This window comes from Schistocerca serialis, chromosome 2 (genome assembly GCF_023864345.2).
Source record: "Schistocerca serialis cubense isolate TAMUIC-IGC-003099 chromosome 2, iqSchSeri2.2, whole genome shotgun sequence".
In the NCBI taxonomy this organism is placed as follows: domain Eukaryota; kingdom Metazoa; phylum Arthropoda; class Insecta; order Orthoptera; family Acrididae; genus Schistocerca; species Schistocerca serialis.
The window spans coordinates 1,092,886,408-1,092,908,180 of record NC_064639.1 but is presented as its reverse complement, the minus strand read 5'-3'; the positions used below and the strand labels follow the sequence as shown (position 1 = coordinate 1,092,908,180).

Here is a 21,773-nt window from a genome sequence, read left to right as displayed (position 1 = left end):
CTGGAACCGCGCGACCGCTCCGGTCGCAGGCTCGAATCCTGCCTCGGGCATGGATGTGTGTGGTGTCCTTAGGTTAGTTAGGTTTAAGTAGTTCTAAGTTCTACGGCACTGATGACCTTAGACGTTAAGTCCCATAGTGCTCAGAACCATTTGAACCATTTTTTTTTTAAACGAAGCTGAAAATGAAACCGTACATATTTCAAATTTTGCAGGAAGTGAAACACACGATAATGCAGCAAGCCATAGAGTAAGAAACATTTTCTGCACGTCTCTTTTTTAGCGATAAGGCAGTCTTCCACGTATGTGGCAAGGTTAACCGGCAAATTCGAATACGGGATACAACAGAAAAAGCTTCGTGCGTTACTGAACATCAGCCCAATTCAGCCAAAGCTAATATCTTCTGCGCGACGTCGCATAAAAACTGTACGTTGTATTTTTCTTCATTGAGCAAAGCGTTTCAACAAACTTTTACCTAAATATGAATAAGCAATGGTTGATTCCCGCAGCTTGACGCTTATTCCGCGGATTACATCTTTCAGGAAGATGGAGCACCCCACACTGGTGTTCAGAGGTTCGCACGTTTCAAAATCAACGTCTTCCAAACCGTTGGATCGGCCGTGCTCGACATGACGATGCTGTGTGCTGCTCTTCACTACATCTGTCTTTTTATGGGGTTATATGAAAGATCTTGCGTATGTGCTTCCTCCTTTTGTCGGAAAAGTTATAGAATTCAAAATGCATACCTCTAATGCGCTCGCCCGGATGACTCCAGATTTGCTTCAGAATGTAATGCGTCAAATGGATTACCGCTTAGCGTTGCCCGTGTGACCGAACGGAGTCATATAAGAACACCTCTAAAGCACGTAAAAATTTTGAATTTACTTTGATATTCCCTGTAATTCTTATCGATTTATCTCTATGCATTAAGTAGTTACGTATTTAGAGCCCTTTCTGTTCGCTATATTCATTTTGAATTGCCCTGTTCAATGAAATACTTTTGTTCCAAGCAAGGTGATGAAGCTAATATTGGAAGGGGTAATCTCTTCTCACAAATTCATGGTCTAAATCTACATTTGCACGGAAAGCACCCGTTTAGTGTGTGTTGGTAGGTAAGCTCCCCCCCTCCCGCCCTGCCATTACGTCGTTTTACGATTTGTGGGCTATGCACAGGAAGAGTGAGTCATCACGCCTCGGTACAAGCCAGTGGGTGTGGCTAAGCAACTACACACGGAGCCTTCGGTTTTACCTTACGCAACACTGCAGCAACTACAGGTAGGCTTGCAGATCTTCTTCCTCTTCTTTTTCTTCTTCTTCTTGTATTTCTTCTTCTAGAAGTATTCCTTCAGACATCGTCGGTCATCAGTCACCATGAATCGCTGCCTCACCCTGTTTCTTTCTCAATTTTTCGAGAACCACGTGAATTTCCCGTTTCTCTTGACTGAGACTGAATTTCGGAGAGCTGACCCAAATATTCAGTTTCCATTCTGTGGGGTAGTTATTGTTTGAGTTGCTGTTCCCTAGTCAGACTGATTTCTCAGGCAAAAAGTTCTAATAGCCCGAAGAGAGAAATTACAAAGCAATAGAAACGGCACCACTCATCCTACGAATACTCTAGTGGGGACGATGTGAAAAAAAAGAGAACAGGAGTGATAAAGGGAGAAGAGGCTAAACAAAAGGTCAAAAATAGTGATCAGACCAAGAAATAAAACTTCCCTTGTCATCTGTACTACGAGTTCATTCAGCCTTTTACCAATTATATTCGAAGCAACCCGTAAGGGTACCCACTCTGTAGATGTGAGAGTCCTCCAGACAACATATCATTCACTGCAATAAAAGCCTGTGTCTTTAAAAAATAACAAAACGACATAGCAGTAAAGATTCAATTTATTGTTCATTCCATAACTAAAATAATCAAAATTAAGCATAAGAGATAGAGCACTAAATGGAAAACAAGTAAGAAACTTGTTACTAACGCATGTAAATGGAATTTATATTCTTTTTTGGAGGTATTTATTCGCTTATCACATGATACATTCCATTAACAGAAAATCCAAGATGATATGTTGCTTCTGGTAATATTATTTCTGTATTTTCGGAGGACAGGGCCTTATTGAACGCGCCTTCAGACAGAGCAGGATAATTTAGTGTGCCAAGGACTAGCAAGCCAATGGCCCCCGAAAGCGAAATACCTTAGTGGAGAAGCAGACTTAAGGCTCCTAATTTAAGATAGTTGAATCCAGCACCCAGTAGAGAACTAAACATTGATTAGACAAGCTCTTTCTCCAAACTGGAAGCTGAAGCTATCGATCTGCTGCAAAGTATCTCATAAGGGAGGCCTGTGCCTCGAGTTGAAATTGTGAATGAAAAATTTGCATGAACTTGGTATTTTGGCATGTACAATGAATACGAATCAAAGATAAAAAGGTGTAATAGAATTACGCGCACATAAAATACATATAGTAATACTCAGAAAAAAATAGAGGATATAATATCAAAAGTGACACTACAGTGAAATAAACAGAGTTATTTAGGTAGGGATGTGACTGGTTATGAATACAAGGCTAAGAAGTTAGATAAAAGACTGAACTGCAAATAGAGAAATGATAATAGCAATATAAATGAAGACGAAGGGAAATTGTATTGTGTTAGCTGCTTTCTACTTCCCTTACACAATATCCTCGCAAAAGAGGATATTATGACAACCACTGAAAAACAATGGCAAGACTGAAGAAATTTATGTCTCAGGAAATTTATTCGCAAGAGTAAAGAAGATATTTAAGAGCACGCAATCGGTCGATTAAGCGAATTATTTGCATACAAAAATGATAGCATATTAACTCAAATACGTTGACAGCTTTGTGAGATTTGGTTTAAATTACATCAGCAGTCTTTTTCAGACCGTACGCTGCTCATACACACACGTCCACAACCAGAACAAAAAAGCCAAAAATCAATTGCTAACCTTGTATCCTAACAATAGAGTTTGGGGGTAAAAAGAGGAGCACAATGCGTATCACTCCGCTAAATTTAACCATTTTTTTTCATTTACATGCCTCACCCATGACTGTAATTCAAAAATTAATTTTAGAATGAAATATCATCCCGAATCATAATTATCTTTTATTTTCAGTGTACAATGAATGCCGAAACATAGCAAAGTGTTAAATGACACCTATATTAAAGTTACTCGTTGTTTACTCATTCTGTCAATGAAGAAAAGGATTTACAGTTAATTAGTTCTGCAAGATGATTGTTAGCATCTGAAAATAGCCCACAGGCTTCAAAACGCTTTACGAATAGCTAATAAATTACAGTTGTGACTCGACAACGCAATTCATTACACACTTCTTTACAAGACCATTATTTAGTTACGGTATAAGTATGAAAAATAACTGTAAATATATGATACAGTAAACAGTGCACTAACAGGTGCCTGTAACATAGGAAGCTTCCAAAATAACTCAGAATTATCAGAGCGAATTGGAGACGCGAGTGTTGGTTCAACAACCGAAATTTGTGGGACATGAAACAATATCTGCAAAAAGTACAGAAGAAGTGGACGGGGAAGCGGCGAGATTCAACGAAACAACGAATAAGAAGAAAAATAAATGGAATAAGGGAAAAATGATTAAAAAGGCAGAACCTAACTTACGCTGTCATAGCTGCACTGTCATGGGTATGTTAGATCGTTTAAATTCAGAAGTTGAGTTTAGTTTAGTTGTGTATTGTTCCGTAGATAATTTTCACGATTATTTTATCGATATGATATGGAACAAGTCAGATTACAAGATACATATACACACACATGAGCAGTGCTAATATTAATATTCCTGAAATTTTTAGTTCTACATATGCAACTACAGTTAGAGGTGCATTTTTTTTACCTGTTCTGAAACAGAAACTCGTCCATGGAATAGAAAGTGTTGTCCAAAAAAAATGATTTTAAGCTAGATTTAAAACTTGATCTGTTACCTGCCAGACACTTTATGGTGTTGGGCAAACGATCAAAGATTTTTGTTGCTGAACAATGTACTCCTTTTTGAGCAACTGACAGCTTCAATAACGGATAGGAAAGGTCATTTTCCCTCTAGTGTTGTACGTACGAATATTTCTGTTCTTCGCGAATTGAGATGGATTATTTATAACGAATTTCATTAGCGAATATATGTAGTCTGATGGTGCAGTTAAAATACCTAACTCTTGAATAGGTGCCTATATGACGTCCTTGGGTGAACACCACTAATTGTTCTCACTGCTCTCTTTTGTGCAATCAATACTTTATGTCCCAGCAGTGAGTTACCCCAGAAAACTATTCCATAAGACATTATTGAGTGGAAATATGCAAAGTACGTTAGGAGGCTGATCTGTTTATTAGCAATACTAGCGATTATACGAAAGTGAAAGAAGCTGAACTTAGTTGTCTGAGAAGCTCAGTAATATGCTTCTTCCAGTTCAAGTTGTCATCAATTTGAACACCCAAAAATTTGGAGAAATCTACCCTGTTAACTGAGCCCTGTTCATATGTTACATAAATTGTCGCTATGACTTTATTTTTTGTACAGATATAGCGAGTTTTTTTCAAAATTAAGGGACAGTCCATTTTCTGAGAACCACTTAATAATCCTTTGAAAGACATCCTTAACAATATCTTCAGCTGCTTATTCTGGAATGGGATTTATTATAACACTCGTGTCATCTGCAAAAAATTTCTGCTTGCTGAACGTTAAGTGAGAGGTCATTCACATGAATAAGGAACAGTAGAGGACCCAAAATTGAACCTTTTGGGACTCCCTTCGTCATAACTCCCCATTCACTAGAATTTACCACCCTCCCAACATTATTTGTGTTATTCAGCACAACTTTTTGCTTTGTGTTCATTAAGTATGATCCAAACCAGTTGTGTGTGTAGCCTTCAATTCCATAAAACCTGAGTTTTTCTAAAAGTGTGACATGATCCACACAGTCAAATCCCTTGGAAAGATCACAAAATAATTTGTTATTTAGGGCTTGTACTATTTGATGGGTAAATCCAAACTGTGACATGCTGAGTAAATTATTTTCACTTAATTGTGAGACTACTCTTGAATACATAACTTTCTCGTATATTTTAGAAAATGAAGTCAGCAATGAGATTGGTCTATAATTATTTAAGTCACTCTTGTCCCCTTTCTTATGAAGAGTTTTGACAATTGCATATTTCAATCTGTCTGGAAAAATTCCCTGTGCCAGAGAAGCATCACATATATCACTGAGGACTCCACTTATTAAATTAGAACAAAACTTCGAAATTCTGTTAGAGACTCCATCAACACCACATGAGCTCTGGTTTTTCAGTATATTTATAATTCCCTTAATTTCAGTGGGGGATGTTGGTGCTATTTCTAAAGGCCTGAAGTCCTGGGGAATGACATTTTTAACATATTTTTTGCTTCTTCAACTGAACTCTTTAACCCTATTTTTGCTGCTACATTCAGAAAGTGATTGTTAAAAACACTTGCAACTTGTGAATTATCACACACAACATCATCATTTAGCTTTATTGCTATGGTATGCTGTACACTGTCAGGCTTCCCCATCTCCCGTTTGACAATATTCCATATAGTTTTAATCTTATTATCCGCATTATTAATTTCTGTCAGAACACATATGCTTCTCGACTTCTTAATGACTTTCCTTAAAATATTACAGTATCTTTTGTAGTAAGCAAGTAACATCGGATCCTATCCATATATTTCCCTCTTCCTCTTACACACTATCTTAATTCCCTTAGTAATCCATGGCTTACTTGACTTTGTAATTGCTTTTTTGGATAACGTTTCAGGAAAGCAACTCTCAAATATTGAGACAAACTTACAGGGCATCAGAATCATTTTCTGTGTATACTTCATCCCATTCTACCTTTTCTAGGGTGCTCTTAAAACTCTGTACCCTGTTCGCATCAATAAGCCACCCTGCCTTGCATGAAACTGCCTGAAGCCTATAAGGTGCTACATGTGTTATTTCCATTAACTGTGCATCATGATCAGATATCCCATTAACAACTGCGTAGACATTAATTGTTTCTGCCTAAGCACCATCAATGAAAATGTTATCGATAGGTGACCTACTATCCTGCTGCACACGAGTTGGAAAATTTATAACAGATACTAGATTGAAACAACCAAACAAAGATTCTAGCTAATTTTTCCTCTCTGTATCTTTTAGGAAATCAACATTAAAATCACCACAAACCACTAACTGCTTCTTTCTATCTGAGGTCGTGCGGTAGCGTTCTCGCTTCCCACGCCCGGGTTCCCGGGTTCGATTCCCGGCGGGGTCAGGGATTTTCTCTGCCTCGTGATGACTGGATGTTGTGTGATGTCCTTAGGTTAGTTAGGTTTAAGTAGTTCTAAGTTCTAGGGGATTGATGACCATAGATGTTAAGTCCCATAGTGCTCAGAGCCATTTGAACCATTTTTTTTTTCTATCTGACAGGTAGCTCAATAATGCCTCTAGATTTTTCATGAATAGCTGAAAGCTACCTTGAGGGGATCTGTAGATTGTTACAATTACTATGGAAGCATAATGCAGTAGCAACTTATACAAGCACATGCTTCAAGGATTTGATCTACACAAAAGCTATTTGTTTCAATATTTTTGACTTGTTCCAATTTTTATATAAGTAGGAACTCCTCTTTTTCCATGTTGACTCTACATGAATAAGATGCTAATCTGTAATCCCTGAAATTTAACTTCTCCATCCCTGCAGTTACATGGTGTTCAGAGAGACACAAAACATCTATACCTTCAGAATTTACCCCATTTTCTGTGCATACAAGAAGCTCATCTATCTTATTTTTCAATCCTCTAATGTTCTGATGAAACACACAAATTTTATTTCTTTGGATACTGCTACAGACATTATGGCACTGTTCTGTTTTAATCTCTTTCAATACTCTCTGTCTGTAACCTGACTCTAACCTAAAAAATGTGTCCCTCTGATTCCAGTAATCACAGGTGTTTTGTCTTGTGTGCATGTGGCCCCCCCTTACATTTTCTGCAAGAAGATCAACTAATCTACCCTTCCCCCTCCTAGTCAGGTGCAGGCCATGACTAATGTAACCCCATCTCCAAATTGCATCAACAGGTATGAGATTTAGTTTCTGCCAACAGTAACCACCCGCCTCTGTGTTAACACGGCTGACAACCGTATTAACCTAGGGCTGCTCATGGCCCTGCAAAACATCCACAAACCGCACACGTGTGCGAGCTGTTGCTGCTCCTATTACACTACTGGCCATTAAAACTGCTACACCACGAAGATGACGTGCTACAGACGCGAAATTTAACCGACAGGAAGAAGTTGCTGTGATATGCAAATTATTAGCTTTTCAGACCATTCACACAAGGTTGGCGTCGGTGGCGACACCTACAACGTGCTGACATGAGGAAAGTTTCCAACCGATTTCTCATAAACAAACAGCAGTTGACCGGCGTTGCCTGGTGAAACGTTGTTGTGATACCTCGTGTAAGGAGGAGAAATGGGTACCATCACGTTTCCCACTTTGATAAAGGTCGGATTGTAGCCTATCGCCATTGCGGTTTATCGTATCGCGACACTGCTGCTCGCGTTGGTCGATATCCAATGACTGTTGGCAAAATACGGAATCGGTGGGTTGAGGAGAGAATACGGAACGCCGAGCTGGATCCCAACGGCCTCGTATCACTAGCAGTAGAGATGATAGGCATCTCATTCGCATGGCTGTAACGGATCGTGCAGCCACGTCTCGATCCCTGAGTCAACACATGGGGACGTTTGCAAGACAACAACCATCTGCACGAACAGTTCGACGCCGTTTGCAGCAGTATGACTATCAGCTCGGAGACCATGGCTGCGGTTACCCTTGACGCTGCGTCACAGACAGGAGCGCCTGCGATGGTGTACTCAACGACGAACCTGGGTGCACGAATGGCAAAACGTCATTTTTTCGGATGAATCCAGGTTCTGTTTACAGCATCATGATGGTCGCAACCGTGTTTGGCGACATCGCGGTGAACGCACATTGGAAGCGTGTATTCCTCATCGCCATACTGGTATATCACGCGGCATGATGGTATGGGGTGCCATTGCTTACACGTCTGGGTCACCTCTTGTTCGCATTGACGGCATTTTGAACAGTGGACTTACATTTCAGATGTGTTACGACCAGTGGCTCTACCCTGCGAAACCCTACATTTCAGCAGGATAATGCACGACCGCATGTTGCAAGTCCTGTACGGGCCTTTCTGGATACAGAAAATGTTCGAGTGCTGCCTTGCCCAGCACATTCTCAAGATCTTTCACCAATTGAAAACGTCTGGTCAATGGTGGCAGAGATACTGGCTCGATGAACTGTGGTATCGTGTTGAAGCTGCATGGGCAGCTGTACCTGTACACGCCATCCAAGCTCTGTCTGACTCAATGCCCAGGCGTATCAAGGCCGTTATTACGGCCAGAGGTGGTTGTTCTGGGTACTGATTTCTCAGGAGCTATGCAGCCAAATTGCGTGAAAATATAATCACATGTCAGTTCTAGTATAATATATTTGTCCAATGAATACCCGTTTATCATCTGCATTCCTTCTTGGTGTAGCAATTTTAATGGCCAGTAGTGTACATTCAGGTCACACCTAATACTATAGTCCGAATTGCTAGCCAGGGCTGTTTCCTGCTCCTCCTACTATAAGAACATGGTCCTCACCATCAAAATCTTTGCACAAGGCCCCTAGGTTTTCTGTAACCTAACTAAGCTTAGCACTAGGTTTCAAAATGCTTGTGACCTGGTACTCGACTCCTAGCCTATCCTGTTAGCAACTGGCCTACACCTCTCCCGTGACTGCTACCTAAGAGCGGGACTCTTTTTTTTTGTGCTTGACTTTACTCCCGACCTAGCATTACAATTGTTACTACGAGTCCGCTGCACCCTACTTTGCTCAAAAACTGTTTGAAGCTCTCCTACTTCAGGCAACAAATCAAACTGATTGCTCATTGAAGTCTGAAATTTGATTTCTGGGGTTTTCTCCTCTGACTACGACTTTTTACCTGTTCCCAGCTTCTATTGTCTCTTTCCCTCTTCAACCTGTCTAATTCTAAGTACACCATTTCTAATTCAGCCTGAAGGACACAAATCTTTTTTCCCTGTTCCATGATTTTCTTGTCCCGGCTATATAATCTACAACTCCTTTGGCCATCCTCATCTGGTACAATAGCAGATTCCCCGCTACAATCACCCCAGTGAAACACCAACCCACAATCCGGACATTTCACTCCCGTGCTCACTAATCTACGACAAAATCCGCATTTGTCATACATGAGACAATAACACATCTGATATTAATGAACTATTGAAGACAGTCATTTAGTATTTAATAAAAGCAGCACTGTAAACAACTTTTGGCAGTTATAAGGCAGTCGTCTGCAGGTGTGTCTTAAGAGGCCTCCACGACAAATGCCAAATATTTAACGTAGGATACATGTAAAGAGTACTAAAGCTATGAAAAACAGTTACTCCCCTGGCCATTTGGAATCTTTGAATCTTATCTAGTTAGACGCCCAAACGAAATTAATAACTCTAACATCATCTACGCGTGGCGCCAGTACCTGCATACTTCAAACATGCAAATGAAGTTCTGGTATTTAGAAGGGGCAGAAATTTGTGCTCCAATTACAGAGAAATTCTCTTCTCTACTACCAGACCTTATGAAGTAAAGAAATGTAAACGAGGGCATTCGGAGATCAGAAAACATTCAGGAAAAGAAAACTATGTGGGGACAACTTGTTTGCGATGAAGCGACTTGTAAATAAATCGACAGGGAAGGGGACAAAGGCGACGGTTGCAGGTGGCCGAAATATAGGCCTATAGCTACCTATACACAGAAAAACTAGTATTACGTATGAAACCACCGTGAAATATACGATCGCTCAACTGGAGTGTAACTGGGACTCACTCCAAAAACGATTGTCTTGATGAAAGGTCTTAAACCACGCCTATTCCCGAAACTTCCTGGCATATTAAAACTGTGTGCCGGACCGAGATTCGAACTCACGACCCGTCCTCACAGCTTCAGTTCTGCCAGTACCTTGTCTCCTACCTTCCATACTTCACAGTAGCTCTTCTGCGCCTATACCTGTCACCAACCTTATTTAATATATTCAACGCATTAAAATAATAGTGAAGAAAGAAATTCAAACTGACCTGAAGTTGAAGAAAAATAATATGTGTAACTTGTTTCTTGCCGATGGAAAAGTTATTCTTGCTTAACAACGAGATGCGATCGGATTTAAGGCTAGGAATTTTGTAGAATAAAACATGTTGCTTTGGCATGCACGAAAATACCGTTAGGACACCAAAATGAGTATCAAGGGGTACAAGATATTCCAGTGAGAGAAATAATAAAAATGAATAACATCAAAGAGTAAATATAGCAGTGAGTTACCATCATTTAAGACGAAAAACACTTTCTTTGTTTTAAAGTGGGTACCTGTAAAGGCAATTCTGTTTAATTTCAATGTGCATAACGCTAATATCCAACCAAAATTTTAAAAAAGTGACAACAGAAGATAAATAGTGCAGAGGATGCATTCTTAGAGACAGCAGTGTGGTGTTAAGTCATACGATAAAAATCAGTATGCATAAATTAAAATGTCGGTTATGGAAACACCTCTTGATTCAGTTATAGAAAACGGTAGCATTACCTAGATCCTTCAAAGAGTTAGCACACGTAGAAGACCAAGCAAAGAATGGGCAGAAGAAATAAAACACACTAAGGCAACATGAAGATCACAAGACGAAACCTTTTGAGATATCAAGATATGGAGCTTCGTAAAGCGATAAAAGACGCCAGAAGGGCAAAACCGCCGATAGGTGCTGACAAGCTACGGTCAATTACAAACGCGTTTATTTACACTCATTTTGTTTCCTTTTCAGGGCCGTACATATTCGCTGACATCCTGGACTTCAAAGGCTTACAGAAGATCGTCGTCATGTACCGCATCGACTGGATTATACACTTCAGCGCTTTGCTGAGCGCCATTGGAGAACAGAACGTACCGCTCGCCGTGAGGGTCAACATAGAAGGTACCAGCTTTTGAATTACGCTGCAAACATCACTCATATTACAATATTTCTTATTGCCCTTTGTTTTCAGAGACAAACCAGGAGGAAGACTAATAATATCCTCTGATTCATAGGATAAAGCAATTGAGACTTCCTGTAACGCGTTGTATAGTACAGACGTTGTGTTTACTTTTTTGTTTATGCAACGAAGAATAAAGATAAAAAAGCAATGGAAACTTCCCTTTTGCCAAAGGTGTCTTTATGGCTACACAAGAGACATAGTCCAGTTGCGAACTATCGTAAAAGAAAATTTTGAAAAGACAATATTCTAAAAGCAAATCTCCAACGGCATGTTTTGCAACTCTGGAGTTAATGTAACAGTGTTATACTTCTGGAATGAAATGATCGTGTGACATTATTGGCCAGGACGCCCCATCTGGCGGTCTGGGATTGTTCGGCCGCCTAGAACAAGTCTCTTCATTTTACGCTGCTTCAGCGACTCGCACGTCGATGAAGAGGAATGATGGTGAGGACCACAACCCAGATATGATCTCTGACTCGGCCGGAACCGACCGCGGGTCGCCCGCTTGGTACTCAGTCGCGCTGGCCACATTTTAAAAGATTTTTTTTATTATTTCGATTTACTGGCTCTCGGTTCGCGCCCATTCAGTCATCTCAATAATGGTAAGACGATACGACAGCGTAATGGAGCCGTTTTTCTTGTCAGATATGATGATACAAACCTAAAGACAAGACAACAGCCAGTCCCCGAGCGAAGAACCACTTAACTATCGAGGTGAACGTACTACTAACATCAAAGAAAGATATATTACGCTACGTGTAACATAAAGACAAAATGTTCTGCGTATTTTCTTCGTTTTGAAACAATTACGAAACCATTCTCTGAATAATAACTGATTACAGTTTATTGTCAAACGATAGCTGTATTGGTAAGAGCTCTAGAGGAAAAGTAGCTCTAATTTTATTATTTGATAGCAATTCTACTCCTTACAAATGGTTGCGACAACTGCTGAGCTAAGGAGATGGCACAGCCAAGTTTTAGAAACATGCAGTTCCTATGTTTCGTAGCTGATATCACTCTTCGGATAGGGCTCAAACAAGAATATGATGGCATATTCGAACATTTGATACAAAGAAATACGCCTTGCCTCAGATAAAATCATCAAAACATGTTCAGAGTGCATAATAAGATTTAACGTCTCGACAGCTATCGTAATAAATACAGAACCCGTTTTCAAGGTAAATGGGCTGGTCGAAACGAGTACCTGCCAGCCTGTACGAACCACCGCCGCATTTGTTAAAAGCATTTCAGGTAACACACAAAGTAGATGAAAATGGTTGAATCGCAAAGCAAATGCGGCGCTACCATAGAGGCCGCATCACTTAACGTGGTGGGGTGCCCACAGAAATCATGTTTTTGGTCTCGAACCGATAAAACTGCAGATCACAATTTTCATGTGATATGTTAATAGGTAAACTCAGTGAATTGGAAACTGAATAGGAAGGTTAGAGTTTCAAGTCCGTTGGCAATGAGATTATCGGAAACGGACCACAGGTTCAGTGGGACACGGATGAGGCAAAAAACTATTATAACCCTTTTAAAGGAACCACACAGGCGCTTCGAAGGTAACTGAGAGTGTGGCTAGTAAAGCACTGTATTGATCAGGATTGGCGATTACTTCGCTTTTATAAGATTCTTCAACTTTATTTTATACTGCTCGTTTGATGATATTTTTCCTAGTTCACTCAGTGTCTGCTTTATTACCATCAAAATGGTTCAAATGGCTCTGAGCACAATGGGACTTAACATCTGAGGTCATCAGTCCCCTAGAACTTAGAACTACTTGAACCTAACTAACCTAAGGACATCACACACACCCATGCCCGAGGAAGCATTCGAACCTGCGACCGTAGCGGTCACGCGGTTCCAGACTGTAGCGCCTAGAACCGCTCTGCCACAGTGGCCGGCTATTACCATCACGTACATGGGTGCGAGAAAAGCTGTAATGCCTGTACAGTAAAATAGCAACTACGTTACAGTGTAAAGCGTTACATTCAAGGACAAATACATTAACTGATGAAGCAAATGTGGAAACCAAGCAGAAAATTTAGTAAAAACACATCCATAGCACCTCCTCGTAACTAGCAGTAGCTAACATACTGAAGCACACTGTTTGTCTTTACTGCAGTGTCCCTTCGAGTCATGCGCCAAGCGGCTTTCTCAGGAATATCAGTCACTTTGACTTCCTCGTCTACACAGATACCCCGCAAGCCACCGTGCGGTGCATGGCGGAGGGTACCCTGTGCCACCACTAGTCGTTTCAATTCCGTTCCACTCGCAGATAAGCGAGGATAAAACGACTGTCTGTATGCCTGCGTACGAGCCCTGATTTATCGTATCTTGTCTTCATGGTGCTTAGGCGAAATGTTATGATGCCGGCAATAGGATCGTTCTGCAGTCGGCTTCAAATGCCGTTTCTCTAAATTTTCTCTATAGTGTTCCTCGAAAAGAAGTCGCCTTCTGTCCAGGAATTCCCACTTGAGTAGCACTCGCGTGTTATTCGAACCAACCGGTAACAAATCTAGCAAGTCGCCTCTGAACTGCTTCGCTGTCTTCCTTTAATTCGACCTGGTGCGGGTCCCAAAAACTTCAGCAGTACTTAAGAATAGGTACTACCGTCCTATAGGCGACCTCCTTTACAGACGAACCACACTTTCCTAAAATTATCCCAATAAACCGAACTTCTTGCGGAGGGCCACGTAGAGGACATACATCGTAACTTGGTCCGACGTATTCAGTCGCGTTCAAATCACGAACTTTAGCAAGCCGACCAACTTACATCATTTAACTCTTATGAACAACACCCTCCTAGACACTTCTATTGCCGTATGCTTATTAATGACATTATCAGTGAAACTCAACCACTCTGTTACCTCCATTCTTCAAAAACAGTATATTTTATACTGTATACTGGAGTACTTACATACAAAAACTGCATACACAGTGGGCCTGTACGTGCACCATCGTGCCTTACACGGAGGTCTGTATGTCCCCAAGTCCTTCTTGACATCTTGCGGAGCATCTCAGGCGTTATACTTCAAAACTTTCGTCAACACTTTCGTGGAATTCTTCCATAGTCTTGTACCGACTTTGAGCCACTTGAGACTTGATCATTCCCCATAATGTGTTGTCATTATGCCCTATTCTTCGCCCTGAGATGTTAATCACGTTTGCAACATGTCCAAATGCGGATTTTCATTCACGCACGCTTCAAAGAAATATGGCCCAAACAGTTATCGTGATGAGATCCCGACACGTATAATACTTTAACATAAGAAGGGTCCTCTCCAACTCTTGCACACAACGGGGTTTTACCTTAGACCAGAGAACCACATTCCTTCAATGTGGAATGCAACAAATCGCCCATTTATCATAAAGTAGCGCTATTGAGCGAGAAACGGCCTTTGGAATTAGACTGAGCGATGGTGGCACACCTTTCCTCTCACGGTTTCTTACGTCCATCATGAGGTGGAGCAGTGATAGCACGCTGGACTCACATCCAGAAAGCCGTCACTTCAAATCCTCGTCCACCCATCCAGATGTAGATTTTCCGCGATTTCCCTAAATCATTTTTTGCAAATATCGTGATGGTTCCTTTAAAAGGGCACCGCCGATTCCCTTCCTCATCTTTCCCTAGTCCGAGTTTATGCCCAGTCTCTAATGACCACGTTGTGGACGGGACCTTAAATACTAGTCTTTCTACATTCCTCCCTTGTCTTTGGCACTGCCTAAAACAAAGGCCCCTTTCTCCCCATCAAGCATGGTTACTTTACGAGGCGGAATGCTGCCAAAGTAAGGACACCAATAAAACAACTGTTTATGTCCCCAACCGAACAAAGTCAAGAGAGGTACGGGGACTTCTCGTACACAGTGCGCTACTTTCCCTGTCAAGTAAATTATGTTACCTCTAATGTGCTTAGAATATAAATCGCTCATCTCAGAAACTCTGGTATGAACCACTTGCATGCGAAATTGGGCGTCTTACCACGAGAGACATTGAATGATCACCTTTTCAAAGTGTAAAAGACCCTACACACATACCAGGCTGTCGTCCGGCCAACCAGCCAACCATTTTCGTGGCAGGCTCCACACCTCCCGACCAACTGCATCGATTGTAGCGCCGCCCTGTTCCCTATCGCTGGTTGCGAATTGTTTATAGTAATTTCATTGAGGCTATGTTTGACAAGGGGCTGCTTTTTTTTTTACACAGAAACAAAACTGGTATTTGGTTATTTTAGAGGTAACAAGGCCAAGAAAAGCCGAAAGAAAGCTGTGGGGAAAGAATGGCATATGCAAAGAAACAAATTCACCCACGCTCTTGTTACTTAAGGAGCTAGAAGCCGATGATTTTCGTAATTATCTAAGAATGGATGAAACATGCATTTCGGAGCTGCTGAACATCATGAAAACATTCTTATAGGAAAGGAATACAGTCATGAGCGAGACTGTAATCTGCAAGGATGGTCTGTTAGCTATATTACGGTTTCTAGCCACTGGAAAAGTTACAAGGATCTCAAATTTAGTGCTGTTGTATCTCAACAAATACTATCGAAAATTACTCCTGAAACCTGCAAAATGATTTACAGTTGCCTGAGGGAATATATCAAGGTAATACAAAGCAAACATGAATTTTACGCCCGTACCATAAATAATAGTAATAAATAATAGTAATGAAAGAAACAGAAGATCCCTCATTTTTGGAAAATCACAAACTCTGTAACCACATCTCTATCTGCCTCGCCATCTGCGACATTTTAAACAGCGTATATTTTCGCACGGACGGACAGCGCTATACACGGCACAGTTTGTTGGATGAATTGTGGTGAGGTAGGCTATCGCCAACCGAACGTCCGAAGAGAAAAACTGGTCGTGTAGTGCCCAAACTTGGTACGTAAAAGACGAACTTCGGTAACGTGGCCGCGCGGTTTAGCCGCGCGGTCTTGGGCGGCTTGTCACAATCCGTGCCGCCCCCCCCCCCCCCCCCCGTCTGAGGTTCGAGTCCTCCCTCGGGCGTGGGTGTGTGTCTTTGTCCTTAGGATAATTTAGGTTAAGTTGTGTGTAAGTTAGTTTAAGTTAGATTAAATAGAGTGTAGGCTTAGGGATGACCTCAGCAGATTGGTCCCATAAGACCTTACCACAAATTTCCAATTTTTCGGTAACGTGTGGAAACAAAATATTGGTATAAGAGGACCAAAAACACGTGTTATTCAATGTCGTGACTTATGGCTATCTGTCCCAGTGTTTAATGTAATTACGCTATCTGAACAACGAACTTTTTCCAGTGGCCTGATAGTGTAGCACAGCTATTCAGTCTTCAAAATGCAGGTCTGGGATTTCAGTGAAGTGGTCAAAGCAAAGTGGAACAGAGCAACATGTACATCCGTTAAAGCCATTTTCTCACATTTAACATCTCTTCTGAATTCAAGCAGTCCAATATGAAATGCCACACTAATTACATTTTCAAAAGATGGTACTGGTATGCCTAGGGCTGCTACACGTCCCGATTAATCGGGAATGCCTCGATTTCTCAGTCTTTGTCCCAGTGTTGCAAAAAGGCTCAATCGGGACGCTAAATGTCCCGATCTTCAAGTAAGATTTATGTTCTAATGGTTCAGTATATTAAAACGAATTAATATATGACATATAAGTAGCCACCAGTTGTTGGCTCTCATATTGGGTCTCATGTATTTGATTGCAGTTGGCAACGCTGTATAACAACCATCATTCACTTGTTCATATTTTTGAGTAGCTTGAGTTCCATGAATTCATTTAGCACTGCAGCGCAGTGTGTGAGTTCTCATTGTTTCGTGATGCCAAAAGCGAAACGTATGTAAATGACGGATACAAAAAAAATGTCCTTTCATAAAGAGAGGCAACACAAATGGGAAAGCATTCTCCAAATTTTGTTCCTGTTATTTTTCAGGTAAGTCTAGTGAGAAATGACTTCACACCATACTGAGACTCAAAAGCACGAAAGAAACACTCAAGGAGAGTATCTAAAGTTGCTATGTTATACTGTGCTCTTTTCAAATATATTTTAGTATTATGCTCAGTAATGACACATAGGTCGGTTTTTCGAGCCGTCTGAAGTCTCTCCTCACCCTCATCTTATGATTGGATTTCCGTGGATTTTGTCCCGATTTTAGTACCAACATTTACGGCAATCTCAGACATGCCAATATCATAACCTGGCTTTGGCCAAGCAAACTGTAATGCAGGCTTGTAATTCGGCGTAGAGAGTTAACTTTATAACACAGAGAAAAAGTCTGAGGATGAAAAGACAGTAGTGTAAATTTACTTAAGGTTTCTCACGTTGAAGTCTTACAAAATCAGCGATCCTTCTCATGACGAGCTTTTATTATGTAAAGAAGTACACAGCGTTAAGTCACGATATATAAATATGTGTGGTTTGGTCCTGTTGTTCAGTTCTTTTGTTTCTTCGCGTTACCAAATTTCGTCTCGTATACCTCGAATAGGTGATCATTGAAATATCTCTCTTGGTAAAACGACCAATTTAGCATGCGAGTGGCTCGTATCATTGTTTTTTGGGACGGGCGATTTATATTCTAAGCACATTTTTGTGCGGTTCTGTGCGTAGGAGCCATGTACTTCCCTTGTAGGAGCTGCAGAGTTGCGTAGATGATGTTCATATGACGTGCTACAAACGCACACTCCTCCTAGGAATGTGATTTGGTGTACAGTGATTCAACATTCCATGTGGGAAAACGGCGTCGCTCCATTCAGAACTGAGTCTGTGCCCTCTCACGCAACAGAGTGCCTGAAACGTAGTGACAACAACGAGCACAGAAAACAAAACTAATCAGAAAAGCATACACAGTGCAAAGCCGCCAGTCACCGCAATAACCGGTTCCGTTAGTTGGCCGGCCTTAACACGAGAGTCCTTGCCTTGTCTGGGAGGAGAAATTATTTGAAGGTGAACCACAGCGGGCCGTGAATGTTCGCCAACCGCTTCCGGATAACCGTGGCTCAGTGTTGTTGTTGACACTACGCCGTTCTACCCGTTGATCAGGAATTAGACATAGGCAAGAAACCAAGGATAAGTTCTATTTAGTCCCTGATTCATTAACTGCGTTTATATATCGGTGACTATGACCTAAGTCCGAGCCCAAACAGTTTAGCTTCATTTCGTATCTAATATTATGTAGTTCTTTTTACGTACAGTGGTGTCCAAAATTAAAACGGAAATTTTGCAATGTTTCGTTTATTTTGCCGCAAATGGTTCAAACAGGTGATAGTAAAGTAGAAACAATGTAAAGAATCATAACGTAATCAACTACACCAAGTATAATGGTAGACAAAAATGTTCTTCGTTTTTTTCCAACTTAATGGATTTGCACACACTTTCTGACAATTGGTTAATGTGCTCAGTATGGGGTGTGACCACCTCTGGCACCAATGCAGACCTGATAACGACGGGACTTGCTGTGAGTGATGTCATCAATCTGGTGTTGAGGCAATAACGCCCATTCTTCCTGCAGAGCTAGCCACAAGTTTTGGAGAGTGGTTGATGGATACTGACGTGATGCAACCCGTCTGCTTTGTGCACCCCAGACATGCTCTATGCGATTCAAATCGGGAGAGCGAGCACGCCACGCTATGCGCGCAAAAAACATAAACCATCCATGCTCTATGAGGTCGAGCATTATGGTCCATCAGTACGAAGTCTGGGCCCAGAGCACCTCACAACAGCCCAAGATCTCCTCACGATACCTGACAGCAGTTAAATCTTGCTGATCCAACCGTACAATTTCACGGAGAGATGTTCGAGTGGTCAACCTGCCACACCATTAGGGATGCTCCTCGATGTCGGTCTCTTTCCACAGTGTTTGGGTACCAAAATCGTGTTCCACGTGTCCTCCAGATGCGAATCCGTCGAGAATCACTTTCCAGACCAAATCGGGACTCATCTGTGATAAGAACATTGGCCCACCGTTCGGCGGTTCAGGTGGCATGTTGACAGCTCCACTCTAGACGTTCCCTTCTGTGAAGACACGCCAGAGGTAAACAGAGAGCAGGTCTCCAACAATAAAGGCCACTCTGCTGAAGCCTTCTGTATACCGTTTGCCTCGATACAACACGTCCAGGGGATGCTGCGGGGTCAGATGCCTGTATGTGGTGTGCGTACTGTAAGACCTTCGGTACACACACCATCAGATTATTTGACTTGTCGCTCTAACGAAGTAAGCGAGTGTCAGCAATATGTCTCGTGGTCTTATTGTGGCGTGTTTATCTTCTGCCGTTAGGTCAGACGAAAGAAATGCCTCTTGCACGCTTAGAGTAGCTGATTGATGGTGACCAACTTTAAACAGAACTTGATTAATTTTCACACACATTTATTAAAATAACAAGCATAAAAATTACTTAACTTGGTTCTGGATGCTATTTACAATTGACAATCTGAAGTTCCTTTGGTATTGGTACGTTAATCTTATTCTCACATATATCTCTGATACTTGACAAAAGTATCTACACATTTATCTTCATGGCTATGTACAGAAACATGGTAATCTTATTAGGCGCAGACGGAAACTTGACTATAGACTGGTACAGACAAATGTAGAACTCGTACAGACTGGTGCAGACTGACTGATCGGAGGTCTGTCCACTCGTTATAATACCTCGCGCGTTCAGGTATCACTGCGCAAGTGTGATCCGCGAGGAGAAAAGGTTCTACGCTAGCAGCAATCTCATTGGCTGCGTTACATATTAATATGCGGATCGGCGGAAGCAGAATTTGGTCCATCTCTATGGCAGCGCCATCTCGTAGTGCGGAGACGGACGAGCACTGCGCCTGCGCTGTTGTGCTTAGCGGGGCGCGCTCTAGTGGGAAAGTTGTGTACGCACTGACTACGCGGAACTATGTACACAACACTGTACTAAGGCGATACCGTCGTGTCCTTACAGCCAAATAACGGCCCACTCTTTCTGATGTCACCCGAGGTCGGCCCTGTCCTTGTCTCTGGGATACAGTTTCGGTCTCCATAGACTGTCACCTCATCCGAGAAACAAGAGAACGATCCACATTAAGCCATCGGGCCTCATATGTTTGCGACTCTTCTGCTTCCGTTTTTCCTATGGTCCTCCACATCAAAGAGTCAGTACTTTTGCCGGCCAGAGTGGCCGAGCGGTTCTAGGCGCTACAGTCTGGAACCGCGCGACCGCTACGGCGCAGGTTCGAATCCTGCCTCGGGCATGGATGTGTGTGATGTCCTTAGGTTAGTTAGGTTTAATTAGTTCTAAGTTCTAGGGGACTCATGACCTGAGATGTTAAGTCCCATAGTGCTCAGAGCCATTTGTCCGTTGATCGAAAAGCCATCTTCCGTACAGAACACGATCGTAACAACATCTGTTGACAGTTTGTATGGTTATATCGTGAATTAGACATAGGACGGGGATATAGCAGTTTGTTGCTTTAATTTTGGACTCCAATGTATAGTACCAGACGTTCTGTTCACTCGGTGTTTCTTTACTAAGACGGAGAAAAAAAATCTGCCCGACACAAGATAACTGTAAACAGTTATCTTTGAGATGACGAGCACTGGCCGGCAGCTGTGGCCGAGCGGTTCTAGGCGCTACAGTCCGGAACCGCGCGACTGCTACGGTCGTAGATTCGAATCCTGCCTCGGGCATGGATGTGTGTGATGTCCTTAGGTTAGTTAGGTTTAAGTAGTTCTAGGGGACTGATGACCACAGATGTTAAGTCCCATAGTCCTCAGAGCCATTTGAACCATTTTGACGAGCACTTCTCCAACGTTCTACTTACAATCAACGTCTGGAGTTCGCAACATTTAGATTATACACTGTTCGTCATAAAGGCTGTCACAACTATGGAAATCATTCTAGCGCTTGTTGCAGCTTTCAAGAGAGAAGCTTGTAAATTGCATCCTCCTCAGTATTTTCAGTTATCCTGGGTACTGGTTATCAGAGAATTATCAGCAGAGTCGCAGCGGACTGAGGGAAAAACGTGCATAGTATCTGTTATCACTGCTGTTGTTTTCATATGACCCGGCGTCTAATATTTGTCCTGACTGTATTTGTTCTCAAAGCGCTGCATCCATCCGCGAATGTATACATTGTTGTCCGTGCCCCCACCGCGTGGAGGTAGAGAATTATACTTCCATTTTTATAGTTTCTTTCCTGCTGGTTTCACTGCGGTAATATCGGATCATTTATCAAGGGCTGTCTACACTGTTACATCACATTTCGGTGACTTGCGAATTGTTACCGGGTAGTTGTATACTCCTTGGAGGAGGCTTCATTTTAACTTGACTACCGGATTTAATAATCACTTACGATCAGCAAAAAAAATTCATAGTTTAGCTCTAAATACACACAGCCATAAAAGTAATGTATGAGTCTATGATTCGACATCACTATCATCAGAGTGCGGTAGAACGCAAGAAGAATACTGTTTATATGGCTTTATGCGCTTTTCATTGTACTGATTCTGGAAAATTTGTATGCAGTCATTCGCTGGATAGTTGGTTATATCTTCAAGTGTCTGCTAGTACAGTTTTATCAGCATTTCCGTGAAATTCTCCCGTGAGTCAAACTAACCTGTGGCAATTCATGCTGCCATCTATCTACTATTTATCT

At 41.7% G+C, this 21,773-nt stretch overlaps 1 protein-coding gene across 1 annotated transcript in view; it reads left to right on the top strand.

Moving 5' to 3' along the window:
• Positions 1-21,773, top strand: part of LOC126458550 (L-threonine 3-dehydrogenase, mitochondrial) — a 220,191-nt gene that overhangs the window by 91,052 nt on the left and 107,366 nt on the right. The window contains exon 4 of the mRNA XM_050095670.1: positions 10,946-11,095. Coding sequence (XP_049951627.1) covers positions 10,946-11,095 — 150 coding nt within the window. The remainder of the gene's footprint in view (positions 1-10,945; positions 11,096-21,773) is intronic.